The following is a 20,322-nucleotide window of genomic DNA, read 5'->3' on the forward strand; positions in this document are numbered from 1 at the left end:
CAATCCCTGACATTCTGTGATTCTGTGAAGGGCCTCTGCATGTTGAGGTCACTGTGGCACATTACTTTCTCTTTTTTTTTGGATTTATGTCCATAACCATACTCTGTTTTCTTCATATTCTATGCTTGTGCTTTTACTGTCTACTTTGCATGTTTTCCAATTCCAGGGGCAGTTCAAAAACTCAGCAAAAATCAAATGCTAACAAATTCTTAGACTTAAACAAGTTTGAGACATTTAAGGCTAAAGCATTTATCTTGTTTGCCTCTCACAGGCAGGTCTAAAATAAATAATTGCAGATATAGTGTAGCCAATCACTTTCAAGAAACATCCCAAAAGATTGGAAAGAAATAGTGAATAGACTACTTGCTCTGTTCTACACCTGCTGCTCACAGGACTGAATTTCAGAACTGTATCTTGCAATATGAAGGATCAAGTCATAACACATTCAAATTAAATGCAAAAAACCAATCTAAGTATGTAAAGATTGCAATCAGAGCAAATGTAGGGGCAGGAAATTTATTAATGTGCTGGACTCAACACCTCACAATATTTTTACTCTATTTTAAACCTTGCAATCCTTCAGAACGCTCTAGCTGCAGTAAGTACAAACCACAGCCAGTTATTGCAGAGAGGACACAGGTTAGTGCTCATTTCCCACAGCACATTTACCTTGCAGGGCTGCCAGATTCCTCTGCGGCAGCTTCCTTGCATGATATCAGTCGTCTTTGAATGGCAGGTGCAATATCCTTTAGAAGTGAAGTTTTGTGCTTGCCTACTTCAAATAAGATTACAGTTAAAAGCTGGACAAAAATAATGATTTATCAAAAAAAAATGACTTGCATATTTTCACAGAGTATTTTTAACATGAAAGATTACATATTCAATTAGATTTTCACTATTCTCCATTAATTATTGTGTATTTCAGCAAATCAAAATAGCAAGATGAACTCTATGAGGTATCAGACAGTTGCATTTTTAAACTCACTGCACGAAGTCCAAAACTTAACAACATAATTTACAAGTCATATAACCTTAAATCCTGTAGAAAAATGATAAATTAACACGATGAAAAATGCCTGTTTAGCTGTATAAGAGCTCAGCTTTCAAAATGTACCACATAAACAAACAAAAAAAAATGGTTTGACTGACCTTTAATTATAATCACAATATAGAGAGTAGCTGTTACACTAAAAATCCCTTCAATTTCTTCAGAGAGAATGCATCTCATTAATTCATCTAAAAATGAACTAAGAAAAAAAAATAAAGCAAAAATATGTTATAAATCATGTTTCCTTGCAGACAGAACTGCACAGAACAAGGTTGTGATTATGCTACCCGGTCACCACAGCTTCAAAGCCACCACGCAGGGCAAAGCAGTGGTTATTCTGCAGCTGAGGACCATGGTGGCTTCTGCAACCAAGAGTACTCAGTTGTCTGATGGTAAATTGCTTGGGGGAAAATAAAGAAAGTTTGTACACAGAACAAGTAGCTGTTAAGTTAACTGAAGAGCTCTTGAACTATTCTGGGAAAGTCAATCATTAAATAACCTACTGATTCTACTGAAATTCACCTCACATTAAGCTGTACTGATATTTCTAAATTCAATTTCTACTCAAGTTTAAAAAATACCTTATATGACTCTAATGGTTTATTAGTAACTACTCATGCCCTTAAAACTATTACTACTTGTAGCCTGATTAGAAACGAGAGTTTAATTCACACTTTGGCTTAAAAAGCGCATCTCAAAAATTAAAATAGATGGGTTTCCAATTACAAAAGAGTGAAGAATGTTTATAACTAAATACAGTCTCGAAACACTACATTTTGTATATTTAAAGTATGGATGGACTAATAGAACCAAAACAACTGTTCACTGTAAAATCTGAGATAAATACTAACTCAATACGGATCTTTGGTGTCTCACTTTTAGCAAGAGATGATAGTATTACCAGGACTTCTAGGGATTACACGTTAGCCCCTTGATCATTTAAAATAAGTCTGGTGTCTATAGTCACATAAATAAAAACTGAATGTAAAAAAGCTAAGCAAAATGAAATTCTCTTGTGATAGTTTTACAGGATATTCAGGGTATCCACCAAATATGGCAAAAAAACAGTTTAAGTCTTTAAAAAAATGACATAACCCTACTTTTGGGGGGTTTTAGGGCTCAGATACTTTAAAACTATTTGGAATTTTGTGATTTTATTACAGCTGTAAGTACATTTGTCACCTCATTGCGGATGTTCAGTTAAAGGATTAATACTATTTCTGGTAAATATTGTCTCTCATCTAAATACCTCTACCTTGAAGGGTATCATAAGTATCTTATGAAAGAAGCAAGTCAAGATGGACAATTAAAGAATTCATTTAGCTGAGCAGTCTTATAAATAAGCAGCACTATTGGAAGCAGTTAAAAAAAATGGAACCAACCCCTCCAAACAATACCTACGAGCAAGATGTCAAGAGAAAAGGATTATGCAGTAGTGTAGGTAAATTTAGTAAGAATCTAGGTTCCTCAACCTTTATTCGAATTTAGAAATCAAAACTTCATTGACAACATAGAAGCTGTTCTACATTAGCAACAACCTTGGACAAATTCATGTAGAAACACTTACCTAACAACATTAACCGACTTCATAATTATAGCCATTAAACTGCTTGAAAGAGGAGGAAGGTCTGAAATAGTCTTTGGTATAGTTAAGTCTTTTTCACTGGAAGCCTAAAAAAGAAAAAAGTCAACAGCTGTTGTAGATCAAGAAATGCACATATGCAGAAAACATCAAAACAAATCTGTATTTCAATAATTACACTAAGACTTAAATAATTAGAAGAAATATTCACATATGTTCTTTGAATAGCCTTAATCCAATTGTGTTGTGTCCAAATAAACAAAACAAATTTAAATTTGTTTTGCTAAGAAAGACTAAAACTAAAACAAATAAACGGTATTTTTGTATAGGCAAATATTATCCACAGTTGTTCTGAATAGAAGTTTCAAGTAACTACATTGTTGGTCACTATTTATGAAGACAGAGCCTACTAAACACATATGAGTATCTTTGTGTCTCCAAGTTTAAACGTGCATACATAATTTCTAAAGAAAAATGTAGGTGACTGATTTTCTGATTCCCTGTGTCAGCTCTTTTTGGTATCAAGCATTGAATAGCATGGCAAGTATTTAGCTAGAACTGAAATTTGATTTACTAGGACAATACCCTGAGGGCAGGGAAAAGCCCAGCTCAGATGACTTACTGCAATGAGCATTCATCATCTGTGAGTATGAATCTGCAGCATCATTCAAGACCATGAACTTTTACTGGGCAGCATCTGCAAAGAGCCCGCATCACCCCACAGCCTCCCCGCTGACACACTAATATTTGCAGGCAAAACTCTGGCATTGTTTCCATTCCTTCTGTAAATACAGAAACCTAGAAGCAGCTCAGTTGTACTCTACTTTCTGACAACTATTTATTGCTCTATTTCTTACCCATCTAGCAACTACAGTAAGAGTACAGCCTCTGCTAAAGAATCTCTTCCTTGTTAGTTCTCAAAGCTTCCAATCTGACGAGCCGTATTTACTCCTAATGCTACCTGCATTAGGAATATGCGCTGGGAATGTTGCCCTTCTCCTGATGGTTCCTTGGACTTTCAGCACTTACAATAACCTCTGTCGGTATATTCTTTTAGCATTAGAGCTTGTTACTTTACTTTCCCAAGAAACTCGGATATTTGAAAATTATCTAGACAGAAACCAGAGATCTGTCAGAGATCAGTGGTTCACTTTAAAAAGTTCCCTGATGCTGGGTGAGATGAAGTGAGGTAGATTTTAGAAAAACCTTCTTTTCTCCTCCTTTCTCTGAGGTTTTATTGCTGAGCACATTGTATGGTATGGAATATGATTTTTGTCAGTTTGGGTCAATCACCTTGGCTGGGTCCCCTCTCAACCTCTTGCCCACCCACAGCCTGCTTACTTTTTTTTAGAGCAAGGGGTGAAGGGAAGAAAATCTTCACACACTGCAAGCACTCTTCAGCAACAGCCAAAATTAACTGGCTGTCCTCAGTAGTGTTTTAGTCACAGCTGCAAACCAGAGCACCACAGGGGCTGCTGGCAAGAAAGTTAACTCCTTCCCAGACCCAGTACAAAAACACACAGAGAGAATATCTCAGAAACCACGTTGTTCATTTCCAACACCACCTACTTTCGCAATTCTTCTGTCAGAGGCAGACAGTGAATAGGTATTAGGAAAACCATCTTCTTAGACGGCTGTATTCATCAATCTGAGAGATATGCCATAATATGAAATTATGGCAAATAAAATTTCCTGTTTGTTCCATGCCAACACACGCAAAATCTTAATCTGCAGTACAAAGTTCACACTTTCTGAACTCAGTTCTGTTGTTCCAATGTAACATTTAAAAAGCAGTAAGTGTAAAATAAAGAAAAAAAGTCAGCATTAATTTTACCTTCTGTAGCACATCATTTATCTCTGCTATTATTGCAGCCAGGAGAGTAGAGAGTACCCCTTGGTGAACTGCTGGGCAAGATGAATGCCAGCACTGCACGGCGTGTACGAATTCTCCAAGAGGCATTTGAATAAAGTGAATTAACTAAAACCAGAGAAAAACAAATCAGGGTTTTTTTCAGATTACTTGAGTACAATTGAAATATTTCAGCAGGCTTCTCCGTGAAGAAGTGCAGGTAACACCTTGGAAGGTATTGAGGTATTCTAGTCACGTGGGATCAGAGGGGAATTAGCAACACGTTTGGGAAGTCTAGTCATAAATTTGATAGGAACACATGAAGCAATGGCCGTAACAAATAAGAAATGGATGTTTTTCAGAAGTCCTGAAGAGCAGATCATCACATCCTTCAGAATAATTCACTCATCTCACCGTTGCCTAGTCTGTGCTCTGAAACACAAGAAGCTAACTTTTCTGTAAAGAAAGGAGGTTTTGAAGAACTTTAGCACATCATATTTTGAACCTTACATAATTCAGGCCGAAATAAATAGAATAACAACAATTTCTTCTTCCTTCTAAGATCATAATAAATAGAATTATTTGCTCTGAATTGAGAAAGTTCATTTACTTGCAGGTTAATAACCCATAAGTTCTAGCATAGCTCAGGATCATTGGTAACAGAATGTGTTGTTCCCCAGTTTACTAGTTTTACTGTCATGATGAGTCCAACAATGGATAAAAAAACCCACACTGATAAAAGGGAACCTTAAGAAAATTTAACTGAAAATTTAATCAGATGTTGGCTCAAATAAAAACCTGAAAATATCTAAGTATAAGCCATTTGCATAAGAAGTATGGATTCATCTACACATTAGGTAGCAATTCCAAGTGTAATATAATACCTGAATCCCTTCTTCCTGCTGTTTCTTGAGCATACGTGCCACACATTCTAAAACTTTCTGGAAGATGGTCTGTACAGCATGGAAAAGATTTGCCACTTCATCTGTCTCGGAATACTGAGTTAAAGAAGCTTCAGTAATTTCTTTCAGAGCATACAGTAACACTGGAGCACAAAAGCCACCTCTCTCTAGAGAAAGCGATAAATACCACGATATAGAAATTATGAGATACTCTTCAGGTACAAGCTTAGAATGAAACTCAGTTATATAGCATAAAAAGCTACAGCTTACAAGCATAGGCAATACATTTCGTTTCTGAGGATCCTTGGCTGAAATTTTCATACAGTTAATAAAACAGCTCTAGTTTTGGCTGTACTGTAGACGTAACTTTCCGAATGTGAGCCACATCTCAATAGTGCTACAGTGTTGTCACCTATGGCTTATGGATACATATATCTCTCAATATACATCTATCACTCTCTCTCTCTCTCTCTGTACATGTATATATATATATACACACATGTATACATATATACATATATATACATAGATGTGTGTATATATATATACACATATATATATGTGTGTGTATATATATATATTTTAATATATATATATAAAAGCCTCCAAACTACACAACAATAACTGGCATCTAAGAGCACGGAAGAAACATTAGTTAACAACAGTGACATGGTTCTGGGTTTGTTCTCTGCTTGTTTTCAGTCTGGGCAGCATAAGCTGAAAACACCATTTTTGGAGAAACAGACTCCAAAATGCTAAAAGCAACAGTTCTGCTTATAATAAGGCAGCTAAGCATATATGGAGATGTTGATGTTAGTACAAAATATTATACCTGTTTGTATAACTGAAAGACCCATATCTAAAACATGTGCTTGAAACGCGAGATTTCCAAGGCCAACCATTATGACATCTTTACATACTGTCAGATAGGCCTAGAGAAGAGATGCAAAAGAATAAGAGAAACATAATTTATATGAAATAACCATTCAGTAAAATCTAAAAATAATAAAACCAGGAAAACTTAGCCAAGTTGCCCTGAAAGTTGATACATCTACTTGGAGTCGCTCAGCTGGCAACCTTTGAAAAGCAGGAGTTGCAAGCAGTTCTCCAATGCTTCCACTGCCCTTCCCTCTCATAAACACAGTTTCTCAAAGAGCAATAAATCCTCTTTTACTCAGACTCAGATCAGAGCCATTGATACTTAAAATTTACCAAAGCAGAATATGACATCTATCTCCACCCACCTCGAACAGCAAAATTAAAAACAGCATACAAAAGAGCTTTTCCCTAGAGATACACACACGTTACATACTTAACAGATGATAATATTAACATTTAGGCAAAGTAGAGAATTTTTAAACAATCTATGCATACTAGAACTGGGTTGTTCAAGGGCACTGACTGACTAAAGTTAGTGCAAATCCTTCCCTTGACCAAAATTTCAAGGATCCGTAGCTCAATGCTAAAATCTACCTTAGGTTAAAAGGATATTTCGGAGGAATGTAGCAGAATATAAATCAAAATTAGCTAAAAACACCCCATATTCATATAATCAAATGCTTCCTGTGAAGGGCAAATAAAAATAAGGGGTAAGGGACACTGTCAGTGATGACACTAGGGTTTGTGTCAGAGGGCCTATCATCCCTATTCAACAAATCAGTGGCCTAAAGAGAACAGCCCTGCAAGGAATCCCTGCCCCCAGCAGGAAGTGTAAAATTAAGTAACAGACCAAGCAGAGAAGGAAGGGTGAAATAAGAAAGAATGGGGTATGTTGCAGAGTAAGCGATAGAGAACTTTAAGTGGAAAAGAAAAGACACCGTAGTCCCCTCTCATATACAACAGTATAAAAGAAGCAACTGTAATTATTGTATGTCATATGGATATTTTGAGACAAACTAGGTCAGCTTTGAATACCAGCAGTGTCAGTAAATAAGCACTCCAAATAACTCAGATGTACAATCAATCCCTCATTCCAACAAAAAACAATATACAAAGTGAGAAGCAAATAGGAGCTGATTAACAAGGATGTGGTTTATTACAGGAGATGCAAGAGGCCTGGCTTCTCTTCTTGACTTCCAGACAAGCCACTGCAGTCTTTACACCTCTGCTTCTTCTCTGGAAAGAACAATGCACATGGACTTTACGATCCACTAGTAAGGGCCATTGTCTTTCGTTACTGGCTACTCAAGTAATGCATCAGACGGGTTGACAGGTGACAACTGCCAATCTTATTACTTATCAATAAAGTTTTGGTTTCATTTTGTATTCAAAGCTAAGAAACTGATAGTAAGTATTTGGGTAACACTGGTAACACATTTCGTGTTGTGCCTTTCTATAAGACGAGTTCTGTGCCTCCAAGCTTTTCATAAAGAGCCACAAAAGAGTTATGATACCCATACTAAGTTTTTCAGTCAGAGAGAAGAGACAATAGCATAGGAAACACACAAGAAACCTGTACCAGGAACAACTACAACACTTGATTGAGTTTCCTCTCTCTTTACACCTTTCAAAAAGCCATTTGGCTGCCGCAGTGGGATTTAGTACAAGATTACTGAATTATTATAATCCTCATTATTAAATCCCCAGGCAACTCACATCCTATCAGTCTGCTGACTTCCAAAGATACGTTCTATGGGACTTGGCACTAGAACGAAGCATACGGAATTCCTCAGGGTATAATTTTACCTATTTCCTTTGGGAAAGTCGGAAGGAAAAGAAGAAATGAAGGAAGAAAATAAGCAAATAAACATGATTAAATCTAAATCTAAATCCTCTCCCATAATCACACCACTTCCTGGTCCTCTAAGCATCTTCTTTTGTGCTACTCAACACAATGTAAGCAGCTGCAGTGATTCTATCATTTCCAGGATCTTCTACACTGCAGAACAGGCTATTAAGTGCTAGCATACCACAAAGCTATTCTCTTGTTCTCAGCAACTAATTTTCTCCTCCTTTTCAGAACTGAGATTCAGTGACAATTTTAACACTGTGTTAACACACTTCTCATAAAACAGCATGAACACTATTTAATATGGGGGATGTGAGACTAAGAACAAGAACTACTTGTTAGAAATTAAAATCTAGGATACCCTGTTTACATCACCTGCTGTGCTACAAATTTCTTGAGGGGGCATTTTCACAACTGTGAAATATAAAATATGTTTCATCATCTTTTTAACAGATATGATGAGAATATATATTATGCATTGGTAGGTGAAAAAAGTCTCTAAGACAACAAGGTATTGTTGACTCCAACTAATTGCTAGGGTACGCACAATTACATTTATGTATTTTTATATTTATAAAATATAAAGGTTATAACTAATATCAAAGTGATTTTCTTTAAAAAAATGTGTGTGATTTTAAGCAATCGAAGGAATATCAAAAGAACAAAACTGTAACCTCAGAACAGCGAGGACTGTGTTTCATTAGCTCATTCACTTGCTGGGGTCCAAAACCAGCAGTGCACTATATTTGTCAGTACATAATTGCCACAAATATGGCTTTTCGGATGGGCAGCAGTTTGATTTATAAGAGACCTCTAACCTGGATAATTAATTCAGAAACATGACTGGGTTTTGAAATGACATCCTCTTGATCACTTGCTAGCATACAAGGTACAACTTGACTTTCTATCCAAGCACCTGTCTCCTTCAGAAGTGAGAGGTAATCTTTTCCTTCTTCAGAAAACTGGAAAAATAAAAATAAAGGGTTACCAGTTATCTTTCCAGTTCTTTTGGAATACTCTTATACTGTCAGCTGTAACTCCAGCTTATATTGAAAAGGTGTAACTTTACCTTGTTCTGAAGATGAATAGTCAATCTGCAAAAGAGGCTGAAGGCTCTTAGGCCAGTTGCTTGATTGCAGCTACTAGAACCGGCACCAGTTGCTTTCAAAAGCGAGGCAAGAATCTCCTGAAATAATTTTACAATTATATTTTCCAGAAAAAACTTTCAAATATTTCTTTTCTCAACAGCTTTAAACAAAAGATTAAAAAACCAGAACACACACACACAGAAAATCTCCAGCCCCCCCAAAACAAGTATACTTCCAATTACTTTCATTATGCAATGCCATAACTGATTTTCATTATTCCTTATATGTACATTCTGAAAGTCAGGTTCCTTTAAAAATGCTCAATACTGTATCACAAAAATTTCAATACAGCTAAAAATGACAAACCAGTTAAAATCTGCCATCTATAAACAATTTTGAATATACATCTAAGTTTAGAATATTTGTTTGAAGTACAAACTGAAAGAAAATCCTTTTTGTAGGGAGGAAGAGAGGTTCATGAATCTCATTTATTTACTCGAGCAGGCCTTTAATTAGACTCAGGCAGTATATGGTGTTAAGCACTCTTATAAGCACTCTTCATAATGAGGAGAATACTACCTTTGCAGCACTGAGAATTTTCAAAAGCTTCTTCAGTTTCTTTTCAGGAACAGAGAGCAGGCAACCACGATTAACAGGATGAGTCAATAAATATTCAATGTAATCAATTGCTAATTCTGGCTTCAATTCCTGTGTTACATTTATACGTACTCGTCGCTCGGATGTTTTAACACTCTAAATGAGAAGAAAGCACAAAACCAGTACAATATTGTTAGTATCTTTACAACTAATTCCAAAGCAGAATAATACAGCATTAAAGAGGCTGCTTCTATTAAAAAAAACACAAACACCCAAACCCCTAATGCCTTTATGTAATCTAGTAGTTCCTCAATTCTTTGACATATGCATATGCACACCTTTCTTGGGGTTAATGTGTCAGACAACCAATCACAGGCTAATTCCATAATATGTCCCACTTGACCCCAGCTACACATGCAGTCTATCAGGCTAGAATATTTGCTTTGGTCAGCTCCATTGTCAATATTTCTGAGTCGGGAGATCACACCACAGCTTAAAAGAAAACAAACAGACAAAGAAGAGATGCATTAGCTTTACATTCATAATGGCAGAAATAACATAAAGAAAATCAATGAGTATAATACCAAAAAAGATTCACCAATGGCTCAAAAACGTACTTGAACCTCACAAATTTTACAGACTTGTCAAGTTTTTTAGTGGATTAATTTATACCCAAGTGGGAATCAAAGTTGAGGAAAATTAACAAATACAGTCAACAAGAGATTCCTAGTCATTCATATTTTGGATTTAAAAATACTACCTGAATGTAGGAATAGCAGCAGGGGGCATAAAGGATGCCAGAATAATCAATGGAGTAATGCAACGCTCCTCCTAGGATAAAAAAAAGTACATCACATGATGCACAGGTAAACACATGCACACAAAAAAAGCACTTGAAAAGCATGATTAGATTATCTGAAATTAGGATTTTCCCTTTTCTCACTAGAAATGGAACACGCAACACGTGGCTTACAATCTGAAGCGTCTGATTCATATTCTAAAAGGTCAGTTATCAATTATTTTATCATTCAGCTTTCTAACAAACTCAGAATAGCTAATTATGGCTCCATTAGATTAACAACCATTGCAAAAGGAATAACAGCTCTAGTTTACCTTTTTTTCTAGTACTGGCCAATATTTTATTGCAGTCATGACAGTATCTAATTTCTCTCAAGTCATTACTGTCTTAAATGAATATTCATTCACACCGGAAATTTATAAAAAAGGCTCTAAACGAAAGGGTGTTTGTGTGTAACAATGGTAGTGTAAAATGCAGGACACATCATAATACGAGGCCTAGACCACAACATAATCTCATTTGATTAATACAGAAATCAATCTGTGTGAAACTCTTAAAAAATAGTCTATTTGTATATCCAAGCTTCATGAATACAACCAAATGAAATTATTACCTACTTACACATTGGAAGGTCTAAAAGCTTTTAAAGATGATTTTTCAAAAGACATTTAAAAATACATTTGTAGCTTTTTAGGAAAGAGGGATGCTGGTTCAATCTGTAGTCTTTTAGAAACTCAGTCTCTGATGACAGATCTTTTTATTTCCAAGCTGCTTACTCGCTATAAGAATATCAAAGTCCAAGGGGTTGCTTGCTAAAGCTGAGTATCTTGTCTGCTCACCAGAACTTATTCAGGAAGGATGTTACATCCTCTACCAAAAAAGATTTTGGAATGTCTTTGACAACTTCCAAATGCTTTCGGGGTACAGAGAGCATTTGGTATATCTGTGCTGCAGAATTTAGAAATAACTTGCTTTCCCCTTCCTGATTATCTAAAGCAAACTTGAATGCTGTCAACTGCCAGCATAACTCCTAACTCAGTATATATCAGCATAAAAGCCATAATCCAAGGAAAAAAAAAAACACACAAAAAAGTTATCCAGTAGATAATCCTTCAAAATGCACTACAGGGTGCTGCAGGCACTGTTAGCCACTATCAAAGCACAGCATCCTGAAGAGTAACACTAGAACAATTAAATGGATCAAGGAGACTGAAATACAAAAATGACTGATTTTAATCAATTGCTTATATCAAACCAAGGCAATAAGTACATTGAAAGATCAATAGAGACAAGAATCAAATTAGCAGGAACCAATCACAAGAAAGTAAAAAAGGAGCCTCAGCTGCTTCAGCTGTCTGTTCCAGCAGCTGGATCATAAATAAGAAGTGATGGTGGTGGAAGAGTTTAGGAGGGAGTGGGCAGAAGAACATATGGACTGTCTTGTACACTAAGTATTTATTCTGCAATGGTACATTTTCAGTTACTGGTTTCCAAAAGTTCCAAAAACATTCAGAAGAGTGGAATCTCATAAAAACATTACAAGGAGAGCGATTTATTGCATAAGTATTTCTGCACTGACAATTTAGATAATGGTTCCTCAGTCAGATATTGCAACTGGAGAGCAGCTTCTACCCATTTGTTGAATTCCAAGAAACTTGCTATTGTTTATGGCAATAATGAAAAAGAATACTTTATGTCATGAAAACGGATAAAAGACATAACACATTAAAGCATCTGAAGAAAATACAAAGCACTTACAGGAAAATTTAGGCTTTCTTTACCTTAAATACTTTAAAATACTCGGGAAGTACAGAAGCAAATTTTCTGATAGTATAATCTTTGGCATCTTCATTGTGATCTAGTGCTTTGCGGATACTTCTCCAGAGAATTACAGTTATCTCCAATAAACCTGCCATGCTGGCCACATCATTTATTGACAACACATTATTCAATACCTGAAATAAAAACATTTAGATATTACCTACTATATTCTCAAATATAAATTTAGGTTTGAAAAAATAAGGTTTGGAAAAAAACTGAAAATCCTTCTAGTCATTTTACAAGGGCATTGCCTTTGTTGCAGAGCATGAACTCTGTTACTCAGTCTTCCACAGAGATAACTTGAATCCTCTCATGACTTGAATTTTTTGAATAACTGGATTGCAAAACCAAGCCAATTTATAATTAGTACTGGAATTAGGGAAGTAGTAATTTAAAGTATGTTTTATATTCCTTCTATCTTATTCTAACTAGTTCACCAAATTTCTGCTGTTGCAGGGCACAAAAACACCGTTAAGGGCAGTTCTCCCCTTCCACTGATGTCCAAGTGATTTCCCTTAGATTTCTGTCCTATCATTAACCACCTATGTTTCAAATTAAGCACCTCAGAAAAAAAAAAAAATAAAATCAGAATTTATCATAAAGTAGACTTTCTTACACTTGTATTCTCCTTTTCACTTTCATCATCGTTTTCGCCGCTATCATGAAGACTCTCTTTCATCGATTTCTGGATGCAGGCATTCAAGCAGCGTCGAATAGTAAGCATTAATTTAGCTACATTTAAATATAATAAGAATAAATTAGACATTTACTATTTGTAAGAATGTTGTTAGTAGATGCTCTAATTGTAAGGCTAAAAAGCCAGTCTGAAAAAGCAGTCAACAGAACTACAAATAACAAGGGAAAAAGTATTTCCTGGTAAAAAGAAATAGAAAAAATGTGAAAATTTTATATTCTCAAATATAAAGAAGAAACAGTGTCTTGGTTTCAACTGGGATAGAGTTAACTTTCTTCCTAGTAGCTGGTACAGTGCTGTGTTTTGGATTTAGCGTGAGAACAATGGTGATAACACACTGATATTTTAGCTGTCACTCGGCAGTGCTTATCCCAAGTTAAGGATTTTTCAGTTTCCCGTGTTCTGCTGACGAGCAGGAGCACAAGAGGCTGGGAGGGAGCAGAGCCAGGAGAGCTAACCTGAACTACCCAGAGGAATATTCCACAACACAGAACATCATGATGAGTGTATAAACTGAAGTGGGTGTTGGCCAGGAGGGGCTGATCACTGCTCAGGCACTGGTGAGCAGGTGGAGAACAGCTGCACTGTGCATAACTTATCTTTTCCTGGGTTTTATTCTTCCCTATTTTTGTTGTTGTTATTATTATGTTTTACTTTAGGTATTAAACCATACTTAACACATGAGCTTTAGTACTTTCTTTCAATTCTCCTCTCCATCCCACTGGGGGCAGGGAGGAGCGAGCAGGCAGCTGCATGGTGTTTAGTTGCTGGCTGGGGTTAAACCATGACAAATGGCAACATTAACACCAGGTTCAACAATTTTATTGTTAAAAAAATTCATTGAAAAAGCCCAGGCCAACCACCACCTTGTCAAACGATGAGAGGAAGCTCTCACAACTCCGATGTGCATCTGGCACAGCTATTCATTACTGACCTATGTTCAATAATACATCCCCTCCAATGCCAATTACAATTATTTATAAAAGATGCAGTAGCATTGCACTCCTGAAGAAGCTCTAGAGACAAAAGTGAAAGAGTTATGTCCACTCTGGTGAAAGTATGACCAGCTGAAATAAACTAGCACATGTTATTTCAAAACTACCTTACCGAAGTAATCAGTCAAGGGGCATTTTACCCAAGTCACTCCATGCTGACTACTTTGTTTTTATAGTACCAGAACTCCTCTGAAACTATTTTTTCCCAATTTTGCTTGGTTCAATAGCACTTTTATAAAACCCAGCCATACTCTGTGCAGTACCTACCCTTTTTTCACTGAAAGCTTCTGAAACTTTTAATAGGAAGGAAGGGCTTTTTAAATTTTCTCTCAGCAACTTGAAAATCCTACTGATGAAATCCCAGACAATCAGATTATCAGACAGAAATATTTTTCACATTCTATAAAGTCTTCCACATAAAAGATTTCAAATCACTTGAGACATCAGAGTATTTTATTGTACTATTTCTACACAAGAAATCAATACCAACTTAGTTTTAAGGCACATGTGAAGAGAAAGGGGAAAAGAGAGAGCAGATAACACCACCAGCTAGAAAGTATAGCACAGCGCCTCAGAGCAGAAATGAAAAGCTTTCATCTCTTCATTGTACAAAACATTTCTGATTGTTGTCAGCAGGGTTCATGGCTGGTGTGGAGAATTTCAAACTAATATTATACTAAAAATAAAAGATCTAGCAACAATTACCATCGTTCAGAGAAAACATTTAAAACATAATTACAGGGCACAATATTAGTACTTCCAAAGGCATGAGGATTTGTACTTTACCGATATTGGTGGGGGCAGTATATTCGTAGGCGTATTGATAGAACTTTCTGGCTGCTGCTGAATTCATCTGGATTAGGGTAACGCAGCGCTCACACCACACATCCTCAGGTTGGTTAATAGGAAAGAAAGAGTTGAATAGGAGATTCACTATGCGTCGTGACACAGGCCGGGAATCAACTTCAAGACGAGCCAGAAGATGCTCCATGGGACAGATATTCCAGAACTTTTTAAAGAGAGAAAGAGAGAAAGAGATATTAGTGGAGTTAAAAAAAGGGGGAAAAATTCCATTGCCTTTAATATGTGTTGTCTACATCAAAAGATTAAACAAATAGCATTAACCGGAACAGCAAGGGTATTTTTAATTTTTTACCAAAATACCAGAATTTAGAAGTCACATATTGCTGCAACAATGTTACTTTACTACTCTGACATACCTCTAAATCTCCCAGTATCTCTGTCAGTCTGGTAAAATTCTGATTCAAGCAATTGCACCTCAATATACCTGTGATGCTACTGCATTTCTATAGGTTCAGGGAAGAATTATTTACTCCACAAGGATATTATCACAAAATGTAATTACTTGTCATTATGTGCCAGGTTTCATATTCTTATCATAGGATAAAATAGGACCAAACTCCTGGCAGATGTTGTATATACCCTAAAAAACCACAACCAACCCAAACCATCCCATTGTTATCTGAGCTCTGGCTTATTGGCAGCAGAGTAATCAAAAGCCATGAAATTCAGAAAGAATAAGCAGCAGCTCGTTATGCCAGCAGCAATACTATTCACATTTGCAATTTTTGTGTGCTCTTGAATTAATGATGCTGCAAGCTTCCAGATTTTTAAAATAAATAGATAAATAAAAATAAATAAACAAACAAATGAAGGGTTTCATGGCACTGCACAATATTATTTTATTCTTGAAGAGAAATATTTGTAGTACCTAATTACCCTGTGATTTCAAACTACAGGCGTCCCTAGCAGAATTACCATAAAAAGAAGGCCCTTGGAGTAAGCATTAAAACAATCTCAGGATTTACCAGAGATATATATTACCGTTTTTAAATAAATAAGAAGTTACTGATAAAACATCTAACAGTTACTAGGGTTTTTTTCTTTTATGTAAACCTGATTGTTCCTGTAGAATATCTGAGTTTTTACTACATAAAAATAACACACAGGTGGATGGAAGACATCCATTATATGTAAAGAACAAATTAACATCTAAAAAAAATCCCTGAGGCCAAGAATTATCTTCTTCCTCTGTCTTTAATGGCAACAAATTCAGAATAATTCAGGTAAGCAAAAACATTATTTGCTTGAACTTTCATACTGAATAGCTAATCACTCTCAAAGAGGATTTTTTAAAATACATTTAACAGCAGCATAAATACTTTGTTTTTAAAAGACTACACACAAAGTAACATTAAAAAATACTAAGAATACTCTAGAAATTACGATTCAGATTTCAGAGTCAAACACTTTCAGAACAAGAGTTCCACGGTCTGTTTTTTCTGCTGATTCTGTGAACCATCTCCTAGCACACAGGTATCAGCAGCATGAGGTCCAGTGTCACTGTGATACTTCTGCCATTCCACCTCAGGTTTACCTGGTAAAGAAACTTCAGGGGAAAAAACCTATCTTTTAGAGCACTATCACTTATCTAAAAACTCTGAATTGCCTCCTCCACTTATCTCCGATAACCAGACTCAATTGTCTAAGGTAGAGCCGCACATTGCTAATCCTAGGAGATGTGCAAACAATTACTAAGATCCTGCTGGAAGCGTTTCATTTCTGAATGACGACACCTTGTACTTGCCGTGTTTGCCTCCATTTCATATTTTCTGTGGACTTGCCTTATGAAAGCCTTGAGGTATGTATTATGGAAGTACAAAATTCATTGTTGCATCATCCCAAAACCGTGTTGAAGAAGCTGAAAGCTTTCACTTTCAAAATCGCCTTCCATTTATTTTGTCTCCTGAGCTTATTTTGTGGACTTTGGAAGGTACTGAGGTGGTCTGATCTCAATATTTGTCTTTGAGGTTCTGTCATCAAAGCTGGAATGCACACAATTGGCAAGCAGGTAATTCTCAGGGATAGATGTGTTACTTGAGCAGTGAAGTCTTAAAAATCCTTCAAGTAGTTATTTAATTCTCTTCTGAACAACAGAGATAGATACTTACCTCTGACTTCATACAGTATATGTACCTAGCACAAGCTAAGCATGTCCTAATAAATTACGCTTAGCAAGAGATGAAAACACGATTAAAATAAAAATATAAAATTGAAATTTGGAAACAATTAACGGCAGAGTGGAGAAAGAGCTCAAAGATGCTCTAATGCCTAAGGCTGGACAGTACCACCCTAAATAAGAAAGAGTCCACAGCAGAACACAAAGTTCATTCAAAATCACAAACTGAAATTATAAAAATAGGTAAATAAAAGTATGTAGCAGGTAAGACAGTCCTGACTTGAGCAAGCGCACTGGAAGGAAGGGTGGCTGGGCCAGGAGAGGGCAGGGGAAGCAGGAACACACCAAGAACAAGGTCTGCAAGTGCCCATGGTGCCAGCAGCCACAGAAAAAAAAAGCAGGGAAGCACAGGGAGGCCACTGGACCTATTAATCATCCCAGACTTGTCAAAAACATGGGGAAGAAGAAAAGGAGAAGAGTGTATTTGGCTCAACTGAAAAAGTAAACTTTTCAGCATGCCCATAAAATCTCTGCCGTAGTAATATCCACACACAGTACTATCTCCTATGGCTCATTTTTCTTTGAAGAACAACTATGGAAAGGCTGAAAGTTCACCAGGAATAGTCACAATTTCTTTTTTTAAAATTGATTTTAAAAAGAATTTTCATGAACACCACAATTTCAGCAGAATTCAAAAAACCACTGGAAAGAAGTATTTCTGTACTCCTCCCTACGTTTGGATCAAAACCTTTAAAATGGGCAGAAGTGACTAACAGCAACTTAATCCACAGGTCTTACAGATAAACTCAGTAATGTGCTCAAATATACAAAAACGGGAAAAACCTGATACTAAGAGCATTTCTACATAAAGCTTGTATTTTTTTTACCTTCTAGGAATACTGCAGTAGTCTCAAAAGGTATTTTTTTTCTTATAAATAAATGCTTTGATTTTAATCTTCTTGCTACTTATCAAATGTCACTTATCCTACCTTAGCAGCCTTGGTAGCCTTCACTTTCAGCAGCATATCGACAAAAGCCACTCGCACTTTCTCTGAGTTGTCATGAAGACTGTGTTTGACTGCTGGCAGGAGCTGCTCCAGTAATGGATGACTCAGTTTGTTGTCCAAAATTATTGGTAGGCACTGCAAAAAAAAAAAAAATTATACTAAACCCCCACAAAATTTAAAGAGTAAATTTGAAAAAAGATGTAGCTACAAGTTGTTGAACTTGACTATGACACTTCTAAGGTTAAATTAAGTAGGGATAGACACTGTGTATGTACATTTTTCTTGTAATGTACATTTTTCTTGTAATGTTCTTCAGTAAAAATTGAAAATTTGAAGTAACTGTAGCAATGAACTGTGTTCAGGAGCTTCAGCTCAACACTGAGGCCACAGTCTTGCCTTCTACCCAAGGGTACAGTGTCAAGTACTTTTTGTGGTAGCAATACCAACTCTGTAAACTGCTGAGTTCAGATTAAAAGTACATCTTTTTTTCACCAAATCAGCAGTTTCCGCTTATCAAGTATGGATCCCCACGCAACCATAGTGGAGCAAGTAAGGATTAACATGAAGACAGCTCCAGTTTGAGGCTGAATTGACACATACACAAAACCTTGGGTGTGAAAACACTGCTTCCGGAGTTCATTTTGCCGTCCAAGATATTAGTTATTTACCAGATGCCAGAAAGATGTAGAGGAACTCATCCTAACATGAAGAACAATGCACGGGAGGCTGCTATTCCCAGAGAAACAGTATGTAATTCTATTAATCGAAACCCCAGAAACACAGGGAACAAGATCATAAGAAAACTGTTAATGTCTGGGGTGGGTTAAAAGCAGTAGCATAAAGACATACTGGAACCTGGCTACATCCATTTTTAAGTTTAAGCATAATTTCTAACAGCTAAAAAACCTAAATTATCACGTCCAAACAACGCATATAAGTAGTTGAGTCCCAAAGCCAAACAGTTGCTATTTTACAAGGCGTTTGTTCATTCCAAATGTGTGGCTTTCATAAAACGTTTGGAAAAGTTGCAAGTATTAGGAATATTGCCTAAGTCATTTTATAGAATAAGTAATTTCCCTGACTTGAAGTGGCCTATACCAGAAACCTGTACATCAAGTAAAATATAAAAATAACAAACTTGATTTTCAATTTTGAAAAAAATATTTACTTTAAAAACAGAGCATCGAACATCTGCAGATGTTATATCATATGCCAGCTCTACGGTGAGTTTTTTTAACAGATCAGCAAGAATTGTTGCAGGAATCATCTCCCAGTATTTGGATGTTATCTGAGTAACGCCGAGTATTCCTGTAGAGCGGACAACTGGATGAGGATCTTCTAAGAGACTCTAGAACACACAGAAGAGTAAGAATGTGAGAATGTGCATTATTGTGACTCTATCGCCATTTGACATTAACCTAACATAAATAGCACTCCATTGCCTTTTAATCATTAAGCAAATTGTCATGCCATGAAAGAACTGTAATATTAATATTGCCTTGAGACACTTTATTATGAAGCAAACGAGGAAATTTAAATCAGAAGCAAACTAAGACAAATATTAGCCAACTTTTTTTAACTGGATATTTGAAATATTTTAAAAGTAACTCACAGTAAGTCTTGCATCTATGACTTAATTAAGAATATTTAAATTTCTACTTACATGAGTTTACACTGGCTGTTGTTTCTACACAGCAATATAAAACTTGGAAATTCATTCAATTATCTGACGTTTATGTTTTTAAAGACCATACTCAGGATTTCCCAAACATAAAGATTTAGACTGGATCTTAGGAAGAAATTCTTCAGTATGAGGGTGGCAAGACTTTGGAACAAATTGCCCAGAGATGTTGTGGCTGCCCCCTCCCTGGAGGTGTTCAAGGCCAAGTTGGATGGAGCCTTGAGTAGCCTGATCTAGTTGAGAGGCGTCCCTGCCCATGACAGGGAGGTTGGACTAGATGATCTCTAAGGTCCCTTCCAGCCTAGGCCATTCTATGATAGTTCTATGATGCAATGATTCCATGATTTGCATGGCCTTGTGACATGGGTACCTCAGCGCGTCTTAAGAAAGGGCCCCAGCAGCTGGCTGACTCATTCGCTGACCGTCCAAGCCCTCGAACACCACCATGGCTGGCAGGAAGACGACCCACCATGGCACAGCGAGTTGTCGCCCACCTCTGCATGGGCAACAAGCAGAGAGAGAGGAGGAGGCGTGCAAGAGTACGCAGAAGC

At 36.5% G+C, this 20,322-nt stretch overlaps 1 protein-coding gene across 1 annotated transcript; it reads right to left on the minus strand.

Moving 5' to 3' along the window:
• Window positions 1-669: 669 nt before the first annotated feature.
• Window positions 670-20,273, minus strand: NCAPG2 (non-SMC condensin II complex, subunit G2; the record flags this gene model as incomplete). Its single annotated transcript, XM_009867576.1, has 17 exons — window positions 20,142-20,273; window positions 19,259-19,438; window positions 18,073-18,225; window positions 14,890-15,112; window positions 13,031-13,146; window positions 12,375-12,548; window positions 10,555-10,625; window positions 10,133-10,286; window positions 9,777-9,950; window positions 9,179-9,295; window positions 8,928-9,071; window positions 6,214-6,313; window positions 5,364-5,548; window positions 4,465-4,608; window positions 2,616-2,719; window positions 1,150-1,247; window positions 670-772 (listed from the first exon to the last, which is right to left on the minus strand). Coding segments are annotated over exons 1-17 (2,372 nt in total), but the record flags the coding sequence as incomplete, so codon positions are not given.
• Between the last annotated feature and the right edge of the window lie 49 nt (window positions 20,274-20,322).

The sequence above is a fragment of the Apaloderma vittatum genome, unplaced genomic scaffold (assembly GCF_000703405.1).
Source record: "Apaloderma vittatum isolate BGI_N311 unplaced genomic scaffold, ASM70340v1 scaffold18564, whole genome shotgun sequence".
In the NCBI taxonomy this organism is placed as follows: Eukaryota; Metazoa; Chordata; class Aves; order Trogoniformes; family Trogonidae; genus Apaloderma; species Apaloderma vittatum.